Raw genomic sequence first — 21,142 nt, forward strand, 5'->3', positions numbered from 1 at the left:
GCTTTTGCCAATGTAGTGTTTTCGTCGATTCAGGCATAGACTTTATAAAATGTTTATTAATATAATGTAAAACAATAAATAATCAATATAAATGGTTTCAGGTTAAGGGTCAGGGAAACTAGTAAGAAATAGGATTTTAAGTACCGGTAATATATTTTTGTCTGAGCATGTTGTGACATCACATCCGGTCCGCTGTCTTCCTGGTGGCAGCACATCCGGAAGGTGGGGTCTTCGTTATAGCGGTTTGTTACCGTTTGGAAGTCGGCATACATTGAACTCGTTGTCTTCTACCAAATGCACTCTCCTGGATAGTATCAAGCAAAAGCAACAATTAAATTCCTCTTCTGGTAAGATTTAAAACCATTTAATTTGAGAGAAATACATGTTTTCATAAATAGAAATGTATAATTGGCAAGGGTCCCTTAATAAAGGAACCGCGACCCACTATGGATAATAACACCGATATAGGAGGAGAGTATTTATTGTGTTCCCTTATTTCCTATATCCTTTCTTAACATGCTTGTGGGTGTTTGTCATTTGAAGGGTTTCTGAGCTTTTAATTAATGTGCCAATCTCACATCGTTCTACTGATCATCGCCCTGATGCAATGAAGCGGGCGGCAGCATGTAGGCAAGAGACCACTGATACATGAGTCGCTACGTTACACCGACGTTTGTGTTGTACGGTAGTCTACATTAATCAGGGCACGTTCGTGGTTCTCCCGAATGCAACTTACTTTGTTTAATGTTTTTTCCGTTTAAGTTTTTTTGTTGATGAACGCAACCATATTGAAGACAGCTGGGCAGATCGACAATAGCGCCGTCTGATTTGAGTTGTGTTGACGGGTAGTCTATGATGCTGTAGGCAGCGAGGTTTCCATTTGACATGCAAATATCATTAATTCAGATGCTTACTTTAGACCTAGGGACACGCTGTTTTCCCTTGAGGATATGGCACGCCCAAGGTTATTTGCCTATAGTTGAATCCAAGACAGTCAGCACAAAAGACTGTTTTCACAACAGTTAGCTTTGGTCAAACCGTTGTATTATGCGTTGTTGGCGCGCCTCTACAATATTGTCAATACAAGGGTATTCAATAGATGGTGAATAGTTCTTCAAACCTGTAGCGTAAGGTCATCAATCAATATTCTTTGTGAAAGGTTTCAATGTTTCAACATTACAGACACACACACACAAACACAAATATTGGGTCAGTTAAACTAAGTCATCCACTTCCTCAGCTTGAGTTATACCTTGAAACTGAATTCATAATTAACCTTCTCACTTAAATGATGCAAGGAACTTTAAAGAATAGCTGTTTGGTTGTGCCTCAAAAACGGCACACATCAGATTTCATTGCCCCCTGTACATACGGAAGACTCATTATATAAGACATATGCCATGGAGACAGCAAATTCAGCACATCTAAGCATTAGAGGATGAAGCTCATCATTAACGGGGATAAGATTAACCTGATTAGTGGAAACGATCATTCTGGCATTATGTCCCTTATAGCAGTAAATCAATTGACACTGTGATAAAGCTGTGATAAAAGCAAAGCCTGTATACATAACAGTTAAATTTCTCACATGAAATGTAGGCCATACACTGATTACTGAAATTGCACTATGCTGTATTGTTTACATGACCACTTAAATAATCCCACCATTGTCTTGAACCGTGCATAATCTGGTTATTATTGTCCAGGTCAAGATGATTTTTGAAACGAGTAGGAGTTGGGTTGTGCTTTCTATAGGCCTTTTCGGACCATATGGGAAAAAATATGTCTCATTAATGTTTGTGTTATGTGTTATAATGTTGTTGGTATCTATCTCTGTGTTGTCCTTAATTATCACAAGGGAGAGGCAAACCTTCTATAACAAGGCTTCGCTGAGCAGTGGCATACAGTCAATGGTTAACATGGGTCTCTGCCAGGAAGAGCGATGATAATTTCAGCCACGTACATTTAAATGGCCACTTGTTACCAACATTTCGTAACTCAGATTATCTAGGAATTATAGGTCACTGGTGGTTTTGGTCTTGACACAGCAGTTTATTATTAAAGCTTACTCATTGCACCGCAGCAGTTCACAAAAATACCTGATAGATTATTTGACGAGCATCCGTCAACATGTACTTTCCAAAGTTTTGATGCAGATAGTCATGTATGGGGTTTATACTAATGATGAATACATTAAAAAAAATCTTTAACTTTGGATAAACACGTAATTTCATGTATTGTGTGTTTGAAATATTGCCTCTTCAATAAGATTACAATATTGAGCTGGGCACCAGACGACACAGGGACTAGTTTCTACACTTCTTTGGCCTGCAGCTTCTTCTCTTCTGAGAGGCGGACAAAGGTCATGTGAATGGAGCTAAATCAGCCGTACATTTCATTTCCTCCCCGGCTGGGACCATCTGATGTTTATGCTAGTGCTTCCAACAACTTAATTTTCCATCAACCTGTAAGAGAGATATTACCAATGTATTGGTGTTCTGTTTTTTTCTGAGAGGAACATTTTCCGAAAGAATTATGAAAATAACAGCTACTTTGTTTTTTTTAAGCTCCTTTTTAGTTTTTATTCATGATTTTATATCCCAACTTACAAAATGGTGATTGCAGGAATTGAAATTTGGATTTGCACCTTGTATTAGACTTCTTGTTTTGAAGTTGGAGTATTCAAAATATTGTCCATAATCAAACTTTGGGTTTGTTTTCCAGGTTTTGGCACTTGCCACATGATCTATATTAACCAATCAGGGTATTGCATTGCCTTAAACGTTTGGGAGCGGTATCTGAGGTTTGATTAACTTTACCTGGCTTAATCTCATCAGAGATCTATCTGTTGATGGCAATTATGTTATAAGTCTAGGCAGGATGACAATGCTCACCAAGTCAAATGGACTTTCCACGCCGGACGTGAGGTTCTGGGGAAGGGTTATTGTTTGATCTATTCCCACCGGTGTATATCCCTTAGAAAACACTGGGTTGTCTCCTTTTCTCCCAGAGCAGGATGTTGGTCCAAACTCAAGCTGCGGAGTCGTGTACCGTGGCGCATATCTGGCATCCTTTCTCTTTTCTTCCCCTCTGATAGACTGCAAAGGCTTGAACAACATCTCACCTCGACGGCCAGATGTTTTGTTTAACAGTAACAGAAGGAAGAGGCCAGCCCAATTAGCTTTTAATGTTAAGTGGTTGAAGTGTTTTTTTCTTTTATAAACAAGGGATCATGACTAAAAGCCAAGGTAACACACTTCATAACGGAACATGATTCTTGATACAAGTTGGCCTAACCGAAATCAAATTCATAGAATGTCAAATCCCTGAATGACTTGATTCTGCTCTATTTCAATATGAACTAGCTGGCCTTGTTATTGTGGTTGTTCTGCCAGATCCTACAGACTTATGCCAGTGGTGTGGAAGGGGATGAGTAATGTCCGGCTGTAATAAATTCCTCTTGTGCTGGCATATAGTATAATCTTTATAGACATCATGTGCTATATACTACCTACTACCTACAATACAATTGCCTATGCTAAATCTGTTACTGTGAGTGAGTTTAAGTGGCTGCTTTGAAAGGCTAGGACCCAATCCATTTGATTCGGTCAAACTAAAATATCATCAAAACCAGATCAGGGGTATTCATGAACTTATTTTGAAGTTTTCTTCTTAGTGCTGATATTGAATCGGAAGAAATGTACCATTAATTTATAGGATAGTATAGTAGTACATTGTAGTTGTCATTCTTGAAATATGGCTCTTAATTTCCTTCCTAATTTATTGACTAGACATCTAATGAGACGAGTTTCTGCTGCTGTCTCTGAGGATGAGTAAATTGCCACATCTGCTGCCTGTTAGATGACTGGAGGAGTGTGTACGTACAATAAAGAGGTGCATCGGATCTCTGTTGGAGCTCATGTTTACAAATGTTACTGATTTGCAAATTTACTTGAAAATATTTGATCATGGACTCTTTGTGGTGATTAGTGAGGTCCTCCCCTTCTCTGAAAAGCGTCTTTGAGCGTCTAGAAAAGCGCTATATAAATTCAACATAGTGCGATATTTTGTTTGGTAATTCAATACTATACATTCACCGTACGGTGGTCATTATTTCTTTTTATCGAATGAAGGCCAAGACACCATAACAACTAGATATTTCCTATTTGAATAGATGACTCCTGTGTGCTTCCTCTGTTGCTGCTTAGCATCAACAGCTCTCATGTGACAGCTGGAGTTGCATGGAGCTGCACTGTTTTGTTTAACTCTGTTAGACTCCTTCCTCTTACCAAAAACTTACCATTAATGCATAGCAGCAAGCAGCCAGCCATGCCAGAGATCTGACCACTTCATCCCCACTTATTGAAAGCAGGCATGGGCTACATCCCTGTGGTAGGAAGCGTACAAGAGAACTTTGTACGCTTAGGTTTGGCCCTGCTTCGCGGATGGGATATCCAAAGTGTAGGTTGCATAAGTTTTTATCTGATCATCTCACCAGCATCCTTTCATTATGAAGAGCAGAACTTGATGATTATAGATTATAGGCTACCCCACCCATGACACACACTTAACCAGCCCTTGTTAGTTTTCCGCCAGCAACCTGACGGTTTTCACACCATTACTTTGAATAAAGACTGACAAGATGAAAAGGGTTTTACAGATGGACATTTGTTTCATGTATAATGTGTATGAGTTATTTAGTCTGAGCATTAGCCAACTCTGAAAAGGGAGTAGCCTAGCTTTTGACTTTCTGCGTCAACTTTTTGGAATGCTGAAGTAACAGGAGTGGTTAAAACGTCAACGGAGGGTTAGCTTTAACAGTGATTAATTTACCCTCCCTTGATCTCTCTGAATCATATCCATATGCATGGCTCGGAGAACCAGTCCGGTCCTGTCACAGTTTCTCTATTTCCAGTGGGTGTTGCAGAGCAAATCCCTTAAACGGTCAACCTTTTTTGCAAACTTTTTGCAAATTCCACTTCGGGGGTTATGGGTCAATTCCAATGAATGCGATCTCCGTGTCCCTCCCCCGTGTACAATTGAAAACATTTTCAAGCAACATTTTCTGCTTATGTTCTTTCCAATATCCCTACAGAGGTTGATGCGTTGAGTGTTTTCATGGAACTTTGGGCAGGATACAGCTTTAATATTTTTTACACATCAAATAAACATTTGATTTTCACACCCAATCACATCAAATTAAATTAACAAGATGTCTGATATGCATCTCTGGTCTTTGCACAGATTTTTAGCAATATTTTAAAATCAAATCACAAAAGGCGAAACAAAACGCCTCCAAAGACGTGCCATACTTTGGAACCACTGTCACTGTAGGCATAGTCCAAATAAAGTGTTTCAGTAAGTGTTTGTCTGTCCTGTCATTTTCCTGACATGGAAAACTAGCACACCGTTTTCATGCCCTTGTCACTGCAGTGTAAACAGATCAATGAGCAGAATCACAACCGTTTTCATTTTTAAGGAACTCCTATCGAATTGAGGGGAAGTGAGGCAGCAGAGTGTGTTAAAGGAAGAAGAAGCCTACTTAGTAGCTTCTGCCAGCGTAGAAGGGTTTTGTACCATAGCGGAGAGGATTTAACACCCCCCCTTCACCTCACATCTTTTACTCAAAGCTTCCTCTGTGCAACTTGCTGGAGCTGAAGTTAGTTAGTATGCACCACATCGGATCTGTTGTTGAACCTCGTGGATGCATGTTTTCGTGTGCAACCCCATCAATTTAGTTTTTCAACCAAGCCATCCCATAGACAGGCTGTCCCCTATCTTATCTCCCCGGCCTTTTTGTTTTTGGAGAAAAAAAAAAAGATGCTGACAAACTGGCATCTTTTCCCTTGTCTCTTCTGTTTTGCTCTTCAATTATTCATCGTAACTTGTTTATGCCATAGCACCAACAAGCCAGAACAAGTAGGATTTCTTTGCTTGAATCCTAACAGAATGACGAGAGAAAACAGGTGTGGTAGATGTTGATGCTTCACGCCAGGAGTTGTCTTGACGCGGGGTTATATTATTGAGAAGTGTTGCATATTATTTGGCAAATAAAGAGTTATCAATTATGAATTAATAAATAATGGGGAGAGCTAAAATACAATTCATCAACACAAGCGGCAGAAAGAGGCTCTATGACTCATCTATTGTGACACCTGTAATTCATTTTACACCATGCAGGCTACAGCCGATCAAATGACCTTTAGCTTGGTTTGGATAAATGAAAGGCTTGAACGAAGCAAGGTCATACCTGATAACGATTTTAGTGTCTTTATCTTTATGGACCTGGCGTACCCGCTGTTCACTGTACGCTACACACTGAAAAAGGTCACAAGGTCAGCATTCATATCAGACATTGTTCTTCTGCTGTTCATTCTTATCGCACATGTTGAGACTATTTGATGTTATCCACATAAGGTAGCCCTGCTAACCTCCGCTAATGGCCGGTAACGGTTCCCAGATCCTGCAAAGAGGAAGTGGAGGGAGAGCAGAGGCAGGAACTTGGGACAGGTAACCCCCCCTCACCCCCAGTCTCAACCGATTCAATGCCGAGAGGACATTTCCCTCCTGTTGTTTCCCTCTGGGCTGGAGAGAGGAGGGGGAGGATGTGTGGTAGACTCCTCAGTTTAGAGACACACGCACACGCGCGCACACACACACCTAGTTGTGCGCGACGCTATGCCGGGCCATTGTTTGTGCCTCGCTCCATTTCTCTCCTCATCAACTCCTCTTTTTGTATTTATTTTCATCAGCAAAGCAGCCCCACCTCCCCCCACAACCAAAAGGTAGAAATTGCCCACCACCACCACCACCGTGTCTCCCCTGTCCCGGTCTCTATATCTCGGCTGTCTGGCTGCACTATCCACAGGGGGGGAGGCGGGGTGTTCTCTCTCATCCGACTTTTCCATCCCCTCATGGCCATTTGCTCCATTGTTGTTGTTTTGCTTTATTTCCACTGAGCGCGACAGGGGCAATAGGGCGTAGAGACGGGCCGTGATGTCATCAGCAGACGGTTCTGGAACAAACAGTCTCCTCACAAAGGTTTAGGATAGGAACACCCGCACGAAGAGTACTGAGAAGAGAAAGTTGTCTTGTATTCCCATGGGATTCCTTCTTAAAACCCATTATTAAAAGCAATTGGAGAGTATTATAACCTTCTATGTATTTATTCATACAGCCTACATAGATGATTATAATACCCCCTGTTTTATTGCACTCTACTCTAATCTACTATGCACCATTCATATAGCTTATGAATGGTGCAAAGATTTGGTCAGTGTATTGTCACAGTGACCAAACTATGCAAAATGAAATAGAAATGTAAGTTGTGATTGAGTGGATGTGTGTTTGTGTGTGTGTGTGCACAGGTGTGTGAGTAAACAGACATCATTGGGCCTGTGCATTGGGTTCCATCTGACAGCCATCAAATGAATCTCCAACCCGTCCCTCTGGCCTGCCTGGCGGGCATGCTCTCTGTCATCTATATTTCAGCAGCGGGGCCCCAAGTTATTAAAAGAGAGAGAGAACCCTTTATAATGAAGCTCCCATCTCACTTTCTCTCCCCACCCACTGCCGTCCCGTATCTAGGTCAAGACAGCAGTTTCTCTTGAGCCACATCCACTATCTCATTTTAGTTATGGGAATTTCTTTGGGGGGCGGTGCATACTGGAAGATGCATTGCTTTGTTCTTCTTTCGATATGTCGTATTGGAATGTGCGGTTGGCCCATTATTTAGTCCCTGTTGTGTGACATTGTTATTTTCATACCTGTCAGTGCATGTTCGGTGTGATCATTTTGACATTCACTCATTGATTAAAAATCACAAATGTGTGTTTGTGTATTGTGGCCCACTTCACAAAGCTGCTAAAAGGGATAGACTTTTCAGTAGTTTGAACGCCACAGGAGATGGGGAGAGTCTGGATATCCTTCTTGGTATATAGCCCTCTAATTCCCATGACAACAGGGAACAAAGCCAGGAAAACTCCAGGGCAGAAGCCAGATTTCCTGGTTATAGAGTGTTAGGACAGACCTGGCATCCACCCCTGACCCCTCCCTCAACCCCCGAGGCCACGAATCGGTAGCGTCATCACATTATAGCCCAGTGCTAAACCCATGACTATGGCCACAGCGTTAAGTATATAGTTGCTCTTTGTCCAAAAGAGTGAGTCCATTAGCTCACGCCATTCCTAAATAGTCCATTTTAAATGTTGCTAGATTCCATCTGTAGGCATGTCATATTGGGTAGGCACAGTGTCATGTGAGATCTGGTTTCATAACACCATTTTGCAACTGAAACCCCATATCTGCTGTATTCAAATAATGATATGACCACCCAGCCAAATAATGTTCAGCTCAAAATAAAAAATACAAAATTTTACTAGATACATAGCAATTAATGTATCTATATATACAAGTGCAGTGCATATTGTGTATATATAAATATATATATATAACGTGGGATGTTTGGCTGCATGTAACTTCTTTGGAAGGGCAGAAGTTTGAAGGAGAAGAAGTTCTTTGACTTGTTAACAGTGTCTTTGAGGTGGAGTGATTCTATGATATCAGCGGGAGGTGATTTTGGAGGATCGGTTGATGATGCGTTGGAGTTCTTTGTGTGTGTGGCTGCCTGGCCGAGCTGTGGTACCAGACCACTATGGGGGATGTGAGAATGCATTCAGTGATAGTTTAATTAAAGGAAAAATGTAGGAGATGCTGTTTGAAGTAGGGGGGGCAATTTCTCTGCACTCATGGAAAGCAAAGACTTAGAGCAAATCAACAGTCAAGGTTGGTACATCAACAGTCAAGGCATTCACCTTGTGAATTACTTGCAAGGGACCAGAGTGTTGGACAGGGACAAGAGTGTGTTTGCCGTTAAGGATACCAACAACATGTTTTGGGACATTTGGGATTCAAATATTATAGCAGATTAGCTGCCCATTTTACTCTGGGTGCACCAAAAATGTAGGGACCACAGGTTGTGACAAAATTATTTTTTGGTCAAACCTGTGTCATTTTTAAAATTGGCTGTTGACTAAAAATTGTAATTTGATTCACTGAAGACACAACATTCCAACCAACTAAAATGATCATAACATTTATTTATTTACCCAATGGTAGTACATCACGTGGAGTGCCAATAACGTCATTAACAGTCGTGCTCAGGTGTCCAGCAGGCTAACCGCTGGATGGGAGACAGACGGCAGGAAATGAGAGGTGGAACGAGGCCAAAAGCCGCAGCTCTCGCTGAGGCTTTTTGTCGGCTCTGGCATGACACATTTCAACGGCAACAGTTGCTAGAGAGGCGGCCTCTGGACTGCTGGCATGCAGATGGGCAGGAATCAGGTGATCACGAAATGTGTCACAACAACACGGGGGCCAGGAGACACTGTGCAGCTACTTAAATGAGGACACATTGAGTTCATATTTTTATGATGAGGGAATGCAATACAGCATAAGACAAAAATATATATAATTTCACTACTGAATAGAATTATAATATAACTTAGCGGAGCAAGGAAATCTCCCCATAAATGAAGTTGAAGAGTCTCGACATCGCCATGTGACCAATATCAAGTTTAAAGCCATATTGTTGATTAAAAAAAACGTGTGCCACTGAAGTTAAAATGCTGTTGTATTCTGTGCCAAGACGATGACTGCTGAGGTTCACCGTCACCTGACTCTAACAAACATTGATGGACCCTTGGCTCTCAGTAGTACAAAGGCCACCCCGTTTTAAGAGGCTGCAGGCTGCCCTTTTTAACAACATCCACCAGTACACCAGTACTCAGCTTGTTAATTTGGATGTGTTGAACGCTGGTCCGACGGAGATGGAGCACACACCACCAGTCACCCAAATGCAGCCCCTCTCTCGATTCTCCTGCCCCTCCGGGGTTAAGAGCCACCGGGTGCAGACCAATGTCCTGCCGTGTCTTTAAACGAGGTTCGACCCTTGTGCCCTTCTTTAATACACTCCTAAACTGCTTCCTGAAGTGGAGGGCCGCGAGTCCTCTGGTGGTGGGGACCTTTTGATGGGGACCCCGGTTGAGTGGGGGTCTTTGTTGGGCCAGATCCCGGGGACTTGGCAGAGTAAGTTATTGCCATCTTGGAACTCCATTAATGCAATGATTACCATCTGTTCTGGTTTGCTACCACACTCCGGACAGTCTCCTTATATCTCTGTGCAAGGCCGGACCCTGGTTCCCAGTGTGCAATTGGAGAAAAAGGCATCGGCCTACATAATGTTTGTCAACGACTAATGATTTCACTTTTTGTTTTCCTCACATGCAGGTGGCGCCAGGTGTGTTTTCGGGGCAGTAACCAGGAAGAGCGTGTGCGTGCGTGTGTGTGCGTGTGGTTGTGTGTGTGTGTGTGTGTGTGTATGTGTGCGCGCGCACGAGAGAGGGACACCGAGGGATTCAGCGATGGCTAACAGCAAGAGCAAGAACCAGAGCTCTCTGGCCCTGCACAAGGTCATCATGGTGGGCAGCGGAGGAGTGGGCAAATCGGCCCTCACGCTGCAGTTCATGTACGACGAGGTAGGCTGCCTGCTCGCCAGCGGTTGCTTCGGATAGTCGATCAACAGCCCTAAGGCGGACACCTGCACACCCACGACCCACTTCACTGTAGAGATGTAAATACACCACTGGCAATGCAGCCTTCCTCCCAAATGATATACTGTACATGCCTTCACACATGGCCTGAAGCTATTATTATTATTAGGTATATTTTGACATGTTATTTCTTTGATGATTATCGATGGTATTGGTTGTAATTGATTAATCTAGTTCGAACCTTTCCAATAAGAACAAAATTTAATGCATTGCTATTCAAGTATTGAAGTTGAAAATTATATGTAATATACTTGTATTAAGTATTTTATGATAAAAAAGGAAACCGGTTCAAACATGCCTAAAATGAAACATGAATGAAACACATTTTCATGGTGATTAGGCGTTTGATTTGAGATGCACACCATCAGAGGCACGTCCTTAAACATCCTTAAACAACCTCAACAAGCAGGCAGCATGTTGAGGTGCCCTTGAGCAAGTTGTTAAACCTTCAGTGGTCCCATTAGAAGTGAGTCTGTTGCCCAGAAGATGACTTGTGTATGAGGTGTTGTGCTGAGCCAATATCCACAGGGGCCACTGTAACGACAACCCACATACTCAGACAACTTTGCCTGGAAGGGCAAAGAAAACACGGATTTATCAAACTAGTGACTTTCCCTCAACGCAAAATGTAAACATAATGACTCAAGACACACATTGTGGCGTTTTGCACATCCTTTTTCAAAATGTTCGACACTTACTTATGTCATATCTGTTGCAAATTAATTAGGTGTGTGTGTGTGGGGGGGGGGGATATTGGCTAAAATCTATAAGTATAACCCAAATTATACCGTCCATAATAGCTCATTCTACTAAACCTTTTATTATAACAGACAAGAGTCCTACCTGTCTTATCAGTATAGAAGGAGGCAACAATGTCTGCAGAGTAATAATCTATTATATACTGAATGGGTATTGATTTTCCCATTATCAGCAACACATTTTTAGTTGTTTCTTTGTTGTTCTCTGTGAAAAACCCTCTACTTCCCTCTGCATATAATTTTATTTAAAAAGTATGCGTGATTGCAATCTCACAAAGACGGTGGCAAACAGTACTTAGCTTTGGAGTTTTACTCTACTATGCACTTTGAAGGTGAAAGCCAGACAAAGAGATGTTGATTCAAAAGACTGAATGTGCATCGCCTTGAAGGTTCTGCGATTTACCCAAGAAGTGGATAGCAATTATGCTGTCCTTTGAACTGAACACATCTTTCCACTTCATCAGAAAGTGGTGTCCTTGTTCCTAGCAAAATATGTAGTTTCAGCCTCTCTTGTTTCCCTTTCCTCCTGTTTTGATGAATCTAATGGAAAATGACATGGTTCTTCCTGGCTTCCAGTATGTAGTGGTCGCATGTAATGCAAGGGTCTATTTCACGTGGAACATATGAGTAGGGTGGGATTAGCTTTTACTAATGTGGATACAAGTTCACCAGTTGTTTTCAAATCTGCAATTCTAACCACACTTCATCAGTGACCCAGAGGACCTTGCTCAAAATGAATAACATAGCCTTTTGAATATCGATCGCATCACAACACTAAAATGTGAACGTCCGTTTTTGGAGTAAAAATAGGTTCTGTGGCATGCATTTAAAAATACTGATACAACAACTGAATCATTGTGTAAGTGTAATACTGAGGTGTTGCTCCACTTCCGGTCCCATTGTACCAGCATGCCCACACTCACAACACCCCTCCCCGCCTTCTCATTGCACCCAGTTCGTGGAGGACTACGAGCCCACCAAGGCGGACAGCTACAGGAAGAAGGTGGTGCTGGACGGGGAGGAGGTCCAGATTGACATCCTGGACACGGCGGGCCAGGAGGACTACGCCGCCATCAGGGACAACTACTTCCGCAGCGGCGAGGGCTTCCTGCTGGTCTTCTCCATCACGGAGCAGGAGTCCTTCAGTGCCACCGTGGAGTTCAGGTACACCGCCCCCAAGTCTTCCCCCACCGCCACCACAGCCTGAACGCTGGTTTGGGCCTTATCGGACTTTGTATTTTAAACCAGGGAACTGGGTAGGTTGCTAGTGCAACGGTTTGTCATTGTCGAGATTTTAAATTATTAAATTTCAAATTTATTATGGATGTATTTATGTGTCGAAATGCGTCCGTGCGGGAGATTCACAGACAACATAACAACATTTGGTATCTGCGTTTCTTCTGGCATCTATCTTATCTAATCCAAACAGAATTTCATATCTGAAATAAGAAAAAATCATATTCCATGCAATTTATAAATATAAGGGATATACTGTAACCTGGGATGAAACGGTGCGTTCCTTTTGTTTGGGTGCTTTTTTTTTACAAAACCTCTTCTTTGTAAACTACACCAACATAAACCATCTCGTATGTTGGCTTCCCCCATGATTCTGGCCCTCTCTCTGTAATTGGGGGATTACAACCCCCTTGTTCCATTACTATAGGAACACTACCGCAATGGGGATATTTGATCAGGAGAGATACAACACCAAAAAATGCTGCAACTGTGATAAATCCAACATAAAAAACAAAGTTTATACAGTTAACTTGAATATAAAATGTGGTTTCAAATTCCCTTGGGGAGGTTTTCGGCCGACGTACGCATCTCGCACACCCAGCAGAAGGCTAACTCTGCTGTCCCATTTCCCAGGGAGCAGATCTTGCGGGTGAAGGCAGAGGAGGACAAGATCCCCCTGCTGCTGGTGGGGAACAAGTCGGACCTGGAGGAGCGGCGGCAGGTGTCCGTGGACGAGGCCCGCGGAAAGGCCGAGGAGTGGGGCGTCCAGTACGTGGAGACCTCTGCCAAGACGAGAGCCAACGTCGACAAGGTAGGACCACTGTTGTTGTTAAAAAAAAAAAAATACTTTGATTTATTTATTGTGAAACTGTGCTACTCTCATGTGACCTATCGGTGTAGCGTTCGTGGGTGTCTGAACATTTTGTTTTCATTCATCCCCCCTCTCCCCAGGTGTTCTTTGACCTCATGCGGGAGGTGCGAGGCAAAAAGATGTCGGAAAACAAGGACAAAAACGGCAAAGGAAAGAATAAGAAGAACAAGAAGAGCTTCAAGGAAAGATGCTGTTTACTGTGAACTTATTTTCTGTGCAAGCCGTAAAACACACACACACACACACACACACACACACACACACACACATATGTATATATATATATATATATATATATATATATATATATATATACACACACACACACACACACACACACACACACACACACACACACACACACACACACACACACACACACACACACACACACACACACACACACACTGTGTATGTCTTGGGAAGGAGTTCAAACATTGAAGGCACCCCTTCACCCGGACCTCTCCTGTGTGTTGCTCATGTGGAATCAAATGTGTCTGTATGTTTGTTGAGTTTTTTAACAGCTGCTCGTGATTATGTCTATAGAACAATCTTAAACCACTTTTTTAAACCATGCAAAAGGAAGGTAACCACTAATTTGAGACTGTGACTTGTGATGGCTTGGAAGAGGCCAAATGACCAATAGTCCTCTGATTTTCTCCAGATTGACTTTAGACCTTTCTTACGCCAACTCGAATATACTGCCAACGATCCCTAGTTTCATTTATTGCTGTGCACTTTTCCTTCCCACTTTTTTAACCTCCAGTAAGCTTAGGTTCACAATCAACTACTTTCCTGGGATCTCTTAAGCTTAATTCTGTACCAGTGTACCTGCTGTTTCAATGACATTCATACATTTTACTTTCCAAATATAATGGTACATTTTTAATATTCTCTTCTATTGACTCTTAAACTTTTCTAGGTTTTGCTTGTAAATACAAAACACAATTTCGACCCAGGTAAACATCTTCTGCTTTTGGTCTTGAATTTGTTGAGAAAAAGTCCCAAGACCAAGGTCTAATGGCAGAGTGGTGAAATTGAATGGAACTCTCTTCCCTCCCACATTGCAGTTTGCAATAACAGTGAGGGGAAACAGTCATTGTGTGTACTGAACCTTGCATGGTGAAGGAAATGCAATCCGGAGGGCGATCTCACCCCTGCTTCAAAGGGCGGACATAATTAGCCACGATGGTTCTATTGTTTATCCTCCACATATAACCTTAAGTCTCTGTCTAAACTGCACTACATAAGCCTTCATTGCCAATGCTGAAATAATAAATAGCTCAATGAATTCATGCTTGAGATGTAACTTGAATGTGCCATCAGAATCTTACGTCTACATGTCCAAATCCTTGTTTCTCGTTGTGGATCTTGTGTTTTTAACTCAATGTATGTCATTTACTTTGTGCGTGAGTGAATGTGAGATGGAAACATGGATATTAATCTAGTGCTACAGTGAAGTGTTTTACACCTGCATAAATCAAGTGTCCTCCATTACCCATGGTCCATCATGTTATTGTTTTGCTCTTTCTAATGAGTATGATAATCCATTTGAAAAGACAACCTTTAAATATGTTGCCAAATAAAAAAAGATCCCTTTGTACATATGACTGGAAGTTCTTTTTTTAAATGTAAAATCTTAATTCAAATATTATTTGACAAATTTGTTCTAAACTAGTTAACATAACGTACATTGAACTATTTTCAAAGAGCTCTCCTAGCAGGTGTCTCATTTATGTGGGTCATATAACCAGCGGGGTCAATGTGAGTTAGTACTACGACTCTCTACATAACAGGAGTAGACCGTTAATTAATGTTATGTGCAACACCTGTGTTGTCATTCCGATAAGACGACGCCTCTGGGAAAAGTATCAAGGTATATTGGCCCTCACTGGGTTGCCCTCTACTGGTTAAACTGGGAACGTTAATTGACGTTGAATTGGAACGCTCACATTTCAGCAGTTACTTTTTGATTGACAATTTGTTCAGAAAATATATTTATCAACAAAAAAAACTATTACTATAGATAATGCCTTTTACACTGGATTTTTGGCTTCAACACAATTTTATTGACGAACTCACGGAGTTTGACTTTAGTTTGAAATGTCACTAGTTTGTGGGCAATGACACCACACGTCAAGTCCGGAACGATCAGATCCATATGAGGCCTCTAAGAATTCTATATTTTGCATAGGAAATGTCCTTTAATTTCCAAGAACGCATGGATTGAAAGAGTTTTAGTTGTAGTCCAACTTCGGAAAACGGTAGTTCCACGCTAGAGACTTTAGAGTTCAGCAATACTCGCCGTTGCGCAATGACGTCTGTTAGGAGAAGTGGAGTCGAATTCATTTTAAACAGTGCTGTCTTTTGTTCGAAAGGAAGCACCTTTTCAGCTCTCCTTGACCCGATGACGTCTGCCACAAAGGTCAAGGAAAGGATGCATAAAGGTTAGGAGATTTGGCTATGCGTAGAGGCCCCAGATCTTCCAAGAAGAGACTCCAAATCAGCATCAACAAAAGAAAACATTAAAGATAAGAGTTCTAAAGGTGAGCATTCCATGGTACAACGTGTCAAATTTCAGTTACACACATGAGCCCAGCAGCAGCAAGCTCATGCCCACTAGGTCAGTCCTTTACTATGCCTTTTATTTTTCCTCTTTGGGGCACAGTGCCAGTGCCTCTGTGTTCCCTTTGTGTGTTCCCCTTGTTATTAGTTTTTCAATTAGTGTGCGCCTCAGTGGCCGACATGCAGTCACCTCAAATTTTCATGACTGATTTAGCCGTCCTCCATGATACATCGATGTAGGAGATCTCTTTAGAAGTGACAGTATTTCGATTTTGTATCTCACAGGCTACTGCATTGCAAGGTCTATGCACTGGCACTTCTGTGCAGGGCTGTGCAGAGACATGTTGAGGGGCAGGGGCTCTAATTCAAAAAAGAGCACATGGAACAAGATTTGTTAACAATATATGTCAACTTTATTTTTGAATAATGAATTACCCTTACCATTAATCCTACATACAATCGTACATAGTAGTATCCATACTATATCCCTAAAGACAATGTGAAATTTTACCTAATACTAAATCCACATTTAACCTAAACAAAAAATGAAACATGGGGCCTTACATCAGACTCCATTCACATGAATAAAAAATGAAACCGTTATTCAACAAAATGTAATCTTACATATAGTATTAATGCTATAGAAATGGCTGTATCAAATTTTACAAAATACCAAATCCACAATACTGTACACCTTAGAAAGAAATATGAAGACTTACATCAGACTACATTCACACAAATATTATACATCCAAAATGCAACAATCTGACATCATACTATGTGATTCAAATAAAACGTGCTAACTACTACAGCAATGAGAATGAGAAAAGGTATTTTAATGATTTTTGGTGAATATTTTAAACTATTAATTGCATATTGATTCGCTATAATGCAAAATATCCACAAATATCACCTGTAGTAAGTAACAGTCCACCATTGGCAACTACTACAGCAATCAGAATTAGAAATGTATTTTTATTGATTTTTAGTGAATATTTTAAACTATTAATTGCATCCTGTTTCACTATCATGCGAGATATCAGCAAAGAAAGAATACAAGAAAATGTATTTTTATTGATTTGTGGTGATTCTTTCCAGAAACAATTCCATGTTAGAGTCTATGCCACCAGTCTGGGGCGTGTAATTTGTAGACGATCCCTAAGACAGATAGCAGCCAGAAGGTAGATTTAAAGGGATACTTCACTGGTGGAGATATGAAGGTTATATGAAGTAAATAATTCTATGTATTATAACTGTGCAAAAAAAATTGAAATCGGTTCATCCTAGCCTGAGAAAAGGCAGAAAGTGTCTCTTTGGCTGGAGGGAGAAGGACCCATGGTCCTAGCGCGAGTGTTAGCTTGAGAAAAATTTGTGTAAACATATCCCTGTGATACGTTGACTAGTTTGACTTATGCCCTGATTTTTTCAAACGCTTCATTTGTATATTACTGTACAGCATAAAAACATTTGCTAATTACAGTAGCTCAGCATATCAAGTATTTGAACTCAACCTTTTCTCCCCAGTTGAAATAAGTGTTTATCTTCTACAGTAGGCCTACTTTAGTATAACAGCACTTGGGTAAGTAAACTAATCACAACAACCAACATGAATTTGAAGCTTCATTAATGAAAAAATATGAACTATTTACAAAAATAAAACATGTATGCTAGAGTCAAAATAGTCACAGCTCATCATGAGCATCTACTGTCTCCTGGTAGCCATGGTACTGCCCATCTTGTGCTGGTTAATTAGCTCTGATGGCCTGGACAACACAGCAAGCTGATACTGTCTAAAAGAAAGAAAGAGAACAACATTAGCAAAGCAAGATAAACTATGCCATGAGTAGCCTATACAGCATCACACAGACTTCAAGCTAACGTAACGTAGCCTATGCTCTGCCAATAAGATCGGCTACTTTCGGATAACTACATTGTCACGTCCCCCGGGACTCAAAACTATTGTAGCCAATGTGTTAGTAAAAAAACAAACACTTATGGTGTGTTCCTGAATCCTCGAACGTTGGACTTCCGAGTCGAAAGTCGAAGATCTCCCAGCTTTCTTGCGGCATTTCTCGAAGGCACGCCCCCTTTTTGTCTTCATCTTTCGAAAATCTGAGAGTAGACCGAGAGCAGTGATGACGCTCTCAACAAAATGGCTGTACCTGTGAAGAGATTTTTTTTTTTTTGTATTTGTACCACGTAGGACATTTCAATGTAGATTTTAAATGCTCTTACACACTTGGTTACATTGCTACTTTATCCCGGTCACCAATTTATACATTGCATGGTCTTTCTGTGCGTGCAATAAAATGTAATGTTTTCGGGCTGGTTTGCTAAAGAGGCTAATGTGGCTTACAATAAACAACGACTAGCCAATTTCATGCCACAATCACAAAGACGAACAGGAACGCTATGAATACTCTGAGACTGGAAGTGATGTCAAACGTGCAACTCGGAAGGCTGGCGTCCGAGGATTCAGGAACACACCATTACTTTTTTTTTATATTACAATAGCGATTTTTTAATGGTAGAACGCCAGTTCTGAATGGGTGAAGTATACCTTTAAGTGCTGTTCTCGCACAGATATCGATTGCAACAACTGTGATTTTTGCCGATACAGTGCCCTTAACTGTCCTCAACATGCTACACCCGTGATGTAGTGAAATTGTGTTGATAAATCCGATTGCGGGGTAAGTCAAAACCGAATATTCGGCGAATATCAAACCAGCTACTAACTTTTACCCGCTACAAAACGAGATAAATTTCAACATCAGCTAAATTGTTTTGGTAACAGACTGTCTGTATTGATCTAACTCTGCTTTTCACCGTCTCTTGAAACAATAACAATATGATGCTATATATGCTATAGCCTATATACGGGGCTATATATCTAGCCCCCCAGGCTAGATATATTGAACCTACCGCCCCAGGCTCAATATATATATTTTTCAAGCGATCTATTGAATCTACCCCCCCAGGCTCGATATATCGACAGATTTTTTATTTTCTTCAAGCAATATATTTTACCTACCCCTCAGGCTAGATATATCCACCGATTTTTTTTAGTTCTTCAAGCGATATATAATGAACCTACCCCCTAAGGCTCAATATATCGACTGATTTTTTTTATTCAACCTACCTACCCCATATACTTACTTAAACATCTCTTACACACAGACACACACACACACACACACACACACACACACACACACACACACACACACACACACACACACACACACACACACACACAACCATTCACATGCACACGCTCGCAGATCATCAGATGAGTGTTACAGTGTTTTAAATTGTACCGGCAATGGTGAGGAGATTAAGTGTTTACATGATGTCATTCAGTGGATTATTCTGCATTTTAATGCCAAGCAATCAGTCATGTTGGGGCATCTAAGTACTCTTAGGAATCCCCTAGTATCTTTTAATACAATTTCAAAGGTAGGTCTACAGTGTAATTGTACTGAATGCAAGTAAAGGTTTAGGCTTGTTCTTACAAGGGTGTGTGTGTGTGTACTGGAGAAATATGTGACGTTTCCTAGGCCTGAATTTCCCTCAGACTTAAGAACATAAACAAAAAAGCGTATAACATAGAGCATTGTGCATTGCTTCCTTTTGTCCGAGATCCTTCACTGCAAATAACCAAAGGCCTATGTGATGATGATGTCTACCTCAGCCCAATACTTGGCTAGGTAACTACCCAGCCAGCAGTCTCTCACTGTGTGTGTGTGTTGCGTTTGTTCAATATTGCACTGTTTGAACTCTGGGCACGTCCTCGGGTGTGAACTTTTCGAGACGACATTATTGGGGTCAATTGATTCCAACTCGATCTTTTGTCGCCGTCTTGTTTATTTACACAGATTGATTTTTGAATGGTTTAAAAAAACCAATGAGCGCTTCAAATTCAGAAGGGATATATGCCTTGAGGTGATAACGGAGGGGACTGCACAAAGTCACAACAAATCGGCCAAGACGCAGGATGTACAGGTCAACATCTAAAGTTAGAAGCTGTGTACCACATATAATACAGCCCGGTGTCTTGAGTAATCACACAATCGGCCAGCCTACTTGAGCCACCAGAGAGCCCTGGGTCGCCTCGCTCTGATAAACCAAGTCCCTCAACTTTTATCTCGCCTATCACCCGCCTCTGGGTTTTGTCACTTGCTCTTAAGTAGGCAGATTAGGCGCATGGGCCAGAGCCGTGGCGAGACACTTATTTAGAGATATATATGAAAGGGCAAAGTGAGCCAGCCTAATGAGCGATGCGTCGTGTCAGCAGTGCACTCGCAGGTATTCTATCACACGGTGGAGACGGGGCCACCGTCCTCTGAGTAACCCTCATTATATCTGAGCTAATGTTGTGGCGATGAGGATGTTCAAGTGATGAAGCACCATCACCGCTCTTCATTATGGAGAAAGAGGGAAACATACTCTGTGGATTTGCTCTCGACCTGTAAGATAAATGCAATGGATGGAGAATAACTTCTATTTTAGTGAGTGGGCCATATGCAGCAGTGGCTGCTTGGCATGGCTGTCTCCGCGGACTTATATCTATTTTTTTTAATGTACTTTGCGGCCATGGGATGGCAGTCACGTCCTTCTGAAAGTCCTGACTATGTCCAGTTAATGCGGCTGTATTTATGTAGCCTCATAAATTCTGACCGCAGAAAAAGGATTTAATATATTAATACATAAATGATTAGTCGATTGATTCCCTTAGTTGGAATTACAACCAGCACAACACAGCGATAAAATAACCACAAATAAAGTGGTTTTTATTGGTGTTACTCTTGACAGATGAAAATACAAGACTGTTAAAATTAATTTTTGCCTTTGTCACCCCTACCGGAGAAGGCATTAAATCAATATTTGTGGAAACAATTTTCTTTCTGTCAACGGCAAGAACGGAAGATCAAATAGCGGTGCTGTGACGTCCATAAAAGGTTACACGCAGAGAGCTCCTACGCAAAACAAACATTTGAATACTATGCTCCGTTCAAACAGGCTTGTGAAATGATTTTGGTTAAATAGTCTTGTTCTGTCTGGCGGTGATGAAACAGAAAAAGTAATACATTGGAAAGCAACCC

General features: G+C 41.3%; 1 protein-coding gene across 1 annotated transcript; it reads left to right on the forward strand.

The window, feature by feature from the left end:
• The first annotated feature begins 230 nt into the window (after positions 1–230).
• LOC307072531 (ras-related protein O-RAL) lies at positions 231–14,963 on the forward strand. The gene is made up of 5 exons (XM_079731853.1): positions 231–347; positions 10,288–10,535; positions 12,324–12,532; positions 13,238–13,415; positions 13,556–14,963. The coding sequence occupies exons 2-5, from the start codon at positions 10,422–10,424 to the stop codon at positions 13,676–13,678; spliced, it is 624 nt and encodes a 207-aa protein (XP_079587979.1). The 5' UTR covers positions 231–347; positions 10,288–10,421; the 3' UTR covers positions 13,679–14,963.
• Positions 14,964–21,142: the final 6,179 nt, after the last annotated feature.

This window comes from Pollachius pollachius, assembly GCF_949987615.1.
Source record: "Pollachius pollachius genome assembly, chromosome: 3".
Classification (NCBI taxonomy): domain Eukaryota; kingdom Metazoa; phylum Chordata; class Actinopteri; order Gadiformes; family Gadidae; genus Pollachius; species Pollachius pollachius.

Coding starts and splice junctions, on each gene's coding strand:
- LOC307072531 (XM_079731853.1), top strand. CDS start 10,422: ATGGCTAACAGCAAGAGCAAGAACCAGAGCTCTCTGGCCCTGCACAAG. Junction 10,536..12,323: donor TGCAGTTCATGTACGACGAG/GTAGGCTGCCTG, acceptor CATTGCACCCAG/TTCGTGGAGGACTACGAGCC. Junction 13,416..13,555: donor CGAGAGCCAACGTCGACAAG/GTAGGACCACTG, acceptor CCCTCTCCCCAG/GTGTTCTTTGACCTCATGCG.